The sequence below is a fragment of the Montipora foliosa genome, chromosome 2, assembly GCF_036669935.1.
Source record: "Montipora foliosa isolate CH-2021 chromosome 2, ASM3666993v2, whole genome shotgun sequence".
NCBI classification, from domain to species: domain Eukaryota; kingdom Metazoa; phylum Cnidaria; class Anthozoa; order Scleractinia; family Acroporidae; genus Montipora; species Montipora foliosa.
Window position 1 is genome coordinate 45224680 of NC_090870.1, and position 5634 is coordinate 45230313.

Sequence of the window (5634 nt, forward strand, 5' to 3'; positions counted from 1 at the left end):
AACGGAGTTATGTTAATCTTGTGTTCCTTTTATCTAATAATACGTGATTGCATTCTGGTTATCAGTGTCGTGAAATAGACACGAGACATACAACAAAATCACTCTGATGACTGGCTTCAATCTCTCTCGTCCCTCGTCGCAAAAAAATTTATTGCGATGACCGCTGACTATAAGTTGGCTTTTCAGGTTTTATGGGCCTGGATGAGAACGTGACAGCACAATCACTAGAGAGCAACATATGCAAAATCAGTAGCGTTTGATAACAGGGGCGTAGCTAGGGGGGTCCTGGGGTGCCCGTGACTTCCCTTTTGTGACAGCCAACAACATAATACGCACCATGTGTGAGATTGGAACGGAGCAATTTATGTCACCTGGAACTTATTTCATCTCCGCAGCTATTTTGTAGGCTTGTCCACCCCCCCCCCCCCCCCCTCTCTCCTACCGCACTCACCATGATAGTTAGTGGACTATATTCTTTCACTAAAGACAGCGGGGATTTCTACATGACAGACCAGTAAGTACCGTGGATGTGAGAGAGTGTGTCCGCCCTTTGAAAAATCCTAGGTACGCCCCTGCATAATCAACACCTTTTTTTCAGCATGCGTAGCAGGGTTGTGAATTAACGAGAATGGGGGTGGGGGTCGGTGGGAAGGTTAGCAATCGCAGCAGATCGTTCTTCCTCACGCGTCCTTCTCGTTCTTACGAGTCCATTGAAATTCTTCCGCACCAATTCCACCTTCCTCTTCCCCTTCGCACGCAAAGTTCCTGTCATACTACTTTTTTTTTCTAGAAAATTCGGCAAAACCACACCAAGTAACAAGGTAATGCAATACGTGTATGTTGCTCGTGCTTGTGTTTGTCGCTAAAGTTTCTACAGTTTTGAGGGGAGTTTTATTCATAGGGCTAACCTGTGGACTGTCCTTTTCAAATTTATATGTAGTTATATATGCATTTGAATAAACATGTATATATGTATGTGTTAAAACAATTTAACAATTTAACCGGAAACAAAAACCTGGAACAATGGCAAACTGACAATAACGCGAGAATATATTTTATGGCATCGCAGTTGTTCTTGCTACAGCTGACTGTTTGAGCAGCTGAAGTACGCTGCAACGTTAGATATGTTATATTCAAGTGTTTTTGTTAATTGACCGTTCCATTAAATTACGTGATCCGTAACAAGGCCTTGCTGACGACTGTAGAAAACTGAAGTCGACTCAGCTTTGTCGAAAAATGAGACGGAAACGTGTGGGCGGATACAGGAGTTTTAGGGATTCTCGTACTCATAACATGGGGACTTTGGGATGAGGGGACCCGAAAATAAATGCATTTTTAGATACGTAGATACGTAGAATGGAAGTCGGTAGTATACTTTGGATCCATTTCTTCAAATTTCCTTTCAAGTTCCTCGATTGTGTTAGCCGTTGTCAATACTTCATTGCCTAAATCTCTGTACTCCTTATATTTTTAATCAAATTATAATGGCCCAGTTCTCATTGCTAGTGATTATGAAACCATTTTTCCTTAGATCGTGCTGCATTTTGTTTGTGTACATGGAATCCGCTCACACTGACATAGCATGCATAGCATACCGTGCTGTGACCATGATTTACGGAAGTCTAATACTCTATTGAATTTATAAGCAAATCATTGAATCTGATCACTGGCATAGTTTCGTCTGGTTTTGAAAATTTTGAAAGTCGCTTAGATAGATAGATAGCCCAAAGGCGGAATTATGCACTTATTCACAACACTATTACAAATTTCTTGAAAACTACTTTAAAATAGGTAACTATAAAATATTGCAGATTAATTAATAACTTAAAGTATAACAGAATTAAAAACATATATATATAAATATTTACAATTTGTTCAAAAACGGTCTAGATTCTTAATTAAAAGGTGGTATCTGTCTTGCCATAAACATAAAAGATTTCGTCGCCCTATTTGTACAAAACATTGGGATGTTATAGACTCGGTTGTTTCTAAGACTATACCTAGGATTGTTTCGAGACGGCAATAAATTGAAGAGCTTATGATTTTCGTCGGAAGTTATGGTGTTGAAAAATGTGTTTCACAATTGGCGATGGTGGACTACCATAGGTGTTATACCCAAACATTTGCCAGTATCACCGTAGTTGGAACCGGGCATAATAATCGATAGCGCCCTCTTCTCGATACGCACGAGCTGATTAATTAGATACTGCGGCAGGGAATTATAAAATACTAGTACTGGTCTTGCATAGTCAATTGTAGATCGTACACACGTATGAAAAAGAGCTAAATCTGGTGGCGGTACACGTGCCCGTTTTAGCTGAACTAAAAAGTATAACCTTTCACTAGCCTTCTTTATAAGATCGTTCACTCGGGCATTTCATCAATTCGCTCGCAAGGGTCTCTGAATTGTAACTTTTTAAGCTTCGCTCAAAATTCTCAAAACGAGACGGTATTTAAATCAATGCCAGATTGTCAACGTGCTGGCCATGTGAACCTTTAAAACATTTGGAACTAATTAGTTTAATCTCATCTAAATACATAACTGACTAAATCCAAGTAACCATGAATTAAATCTTGCGGCTTGAAAGGACGTAATTGGACAGTAATAGTCAAGATCCGTCAAATCCAGATAAAGCCTAAGAGCAGAACTTGAACTAGGGCATCAGTTCGATTTAGTTCGTGAGCAAGAACAGCGCGGCCTCATGCATTGTCTCTAAGTTAAGCAGTTTTGACGAAAAACTCACATGTCCTTGCTCATAATTCGCTATCGTACAACTTTCTCGCGGTAATGTGGAAAGAAGCCTGAATCACAGGCAGCCCAATCGAGGGAAAACCATTTAGTCCGCGTAAAAAACACTCCGCGCGCCTCGATTAGAAAGTTCGATCGTTTGAATTTCCCATATAGAACACCCAAGCTCATCACGAAAAATAGCGCAGAAGAACATTTTCAATCTTAGTAAATCAACGAGTCCTGTCGGACGGGTTTTCAGACCCAAGTTGGCTAAAAGGGCGAAATGTATCTAGCGTGCGCCTGGACTCTTGCTGTGAGACACTTAAGTCCTTGTGATTTCAATTGGTTGACTCCCATTCCTTAGGTATTATCTGATTGCCCATCAACTGCCGAGGGTTGTTCCTAAAGCAAAAAAATTGCATCACGAATTTCAAACATAACCACTGGGCTGCCTCTGTCTGGATTTATGCTGCTTCTCCACAAATGCTTCGCAGAAAGAACTGGGTGATGAAACACTTTCTTCTCATCTTTATCTTTAAAATCCCAGCGTTAACGAAGACAAATCGCAGCCAAATTGTTTTCTAAGAGTTGGGTTGTAATTTTTTGTTCCTTTGACAAACTTAATATCATGAATTTCTCATTCATTGACGTTTTGGAAATGACTATTTAATTAATCTGTATTCAAAAGACTTCAGCAGCTGATAACCTCCCTCGATCAAATAAAGAGTAAAGAAAGGCACAAATTCATTAAGGCTTCAGTAATTTTAACTGATGGCCAAATATCCGCTCATCATGTATAGCGACTGTCAAATTGGCAGGTGGAACCATTTGTTATGTAAACTTAACTTGAAAGGCTGTCCCTGGACGCACTCAAACATATACTTGAAAAAGATTAATCTTCAGATCATCTACATCTGCATCTGTCAAAGAGGAGAAGATTGAATTGGCAGTGAATGGCAGCAAAGAGAACCAAAAAAAAATTAGTTAGCCACGACGAGATTTGCGCTCGATCATGATCAGAGAGAGACTCTAAGGAAGTCACTACCTTGCCCTCTTTAAAATTTGCTTTTGAAGATGGAAAATTGGAAATTGGACATGATAATACTGCCGTTTTATATACTTGTGGTTATCGTGGGAATTATTGGAAATTCTCTGTTTATTACGGTGGTGAGAAAACGACGTCTTATGCAAACGACCACTAACTTCCTTCTAGCAAATGTTGCTATCTCTGACATAATCTCTTTGATGTTCTGTCTTCCGGGCATCATCCTTCGTCTGTTCGAGCACCCAGCTGGACTACTAGGCAATTTTCTTTGCAAGTTCATAACCATGCATAGTATTGCCGGAATCACTTTGCTGGTATCCGGTCTAACGCTCACAGTAATCGCAATTGAAAGGCACAATGCATTGCTGCGACCGATGGATTTGCGATTGAAGCTGCAGGCAAAGAGGCGCGTCATCGTCACAATTTCCGCCATTTGGGTATTCTCCATTGCGTTTGTGTGTCCCTTATTTATCGAACAAAACTACTCATCCAAATTCAAAACCTGTCATATGGACTGGAGTAGTGTATCTTCGAGTGCATATTGGATACTCTTGGCCATAATAGGAGGTGTTTCTTTATTCATTTTGTGTTTCTGTTATTTCCGTGTTGTAAGAGCTCTCTACTTGAATGATATCCTTCCTACAAACGAAGGCCGTGTCTCTGCTGAACAAGATTCGAAAGACAAGCGAAAAATCGTCAAACTTTTGATGACTGTTACTGTGCTGTTTTTCGTTTGTTTTCTGCCTTTCATTACAGTGTCGGCAGTAAATGTTCCCTCTCAGCGAGTGTTATACAAATTGTCTTATTTCTTCGCTTATTGCAGCTGCTCCATTAACCCAGCAGTATATCTGGTTCAAAGTGAAAACTACAGAGCTGGCTTAAGGGAACTTTGGCGTGGGAGACCTTTCCGGCAGCGGGAAAGATCACTCGAGTCATAAAATAGGCAAGGCATTGTACAAATTTGAATTTTGTAGGAACTCCGAGTCTGTAGAAAACGCCGGAACGGAGAATTAAAAGACGGGAAGAACAAATCATGCATAAATTAGTTCCTGCGAAAAAATTATATTACATTAAAAAATTAAATACGTAGATAAGTGCAAACTGAAAACTCATGCATTTCAATTTCAGCAGTTTAGATATATGAATAATTTCATACAATCTATCAGTCAAAATTAAGGAAGTCAAGAGCATTTTTGTATTCAGCGCTAAACAATGCGGAGGTGTATGTACTTTTCTTGATGTTCTCAGGCTGTCGCTCTACTCAAATCCAAGTCAAACAAATATTTTCTGGAAAGTTAACCATTTAATCGGAAACCCCATTTTTTGTGCATGCATGGGGTGTAGCAGTTATCGCGCCCAGGGTCGCTGGTTCGAGGCCTTTCTTATTCACCTTGTTGCTTCCTTGGACAAGAGTCTTTGCGGAACACTGTCTGTCTTCACCTCGGTGTATGAAAAGTTTTTCCTTGTCAGGTGTCCTTGTTCAAACACTTGTCATATTTTTCATTTACACTACCAAGGAAAATTTGTCAAGGAAAAACTTGTCAAGGAAAACTTGCTAGTTTGTACAGTCGGCAAGTTTTCCTTGACAAGAGGACTTGTCAAGAAAAACTTGCTAGTGTAAATGAGGCTTTAGTCCATGCTACGTATGTGGTTTGGCGTGAAGTAACGACCAACGGCTAAACTTCTGTTAAAATTCCGGGAAGGCTCTCGCGTTCGGAATTAGGATACCTTTTTCACTTAAACAATAGTAGTAGCATTACTGGGTTTTGATCAATACAGCACAGGACCACGCGAAAAATTTGTGTCGGTGAAGGGTCGTTCCAAAAGGGTTTTTAGTTTTTGAAAACCTGGAACAATG

General features: G+C 40.0%; 1 protein-coding gene across 1 annotated transcript in view; it reads left to right on the plus strand.

Annotated features, from left to right (window-relative positions):
* Positions 1-3553: 3553 nt before the first annotated feature.
* Positions 3554-5634, plus strand: part of LOC137990862 (QRFP-like peptide receptor) — a 2449-nt gene continuing 368 nt past the window's right edge. The window contains exon 1 of the mRNA XM_068835969.1: positions 3554-5634. This exon is cut by the window's right edge and continues 368 nt beyond it. Coding sequence (XP_068692070.1) covers positions 3806-4714 — 909 coding nt within the window. The 5' untranslated portion in view covers positions 3554-3805 and the 3' untranslated portion in view covers positions 4715-5634.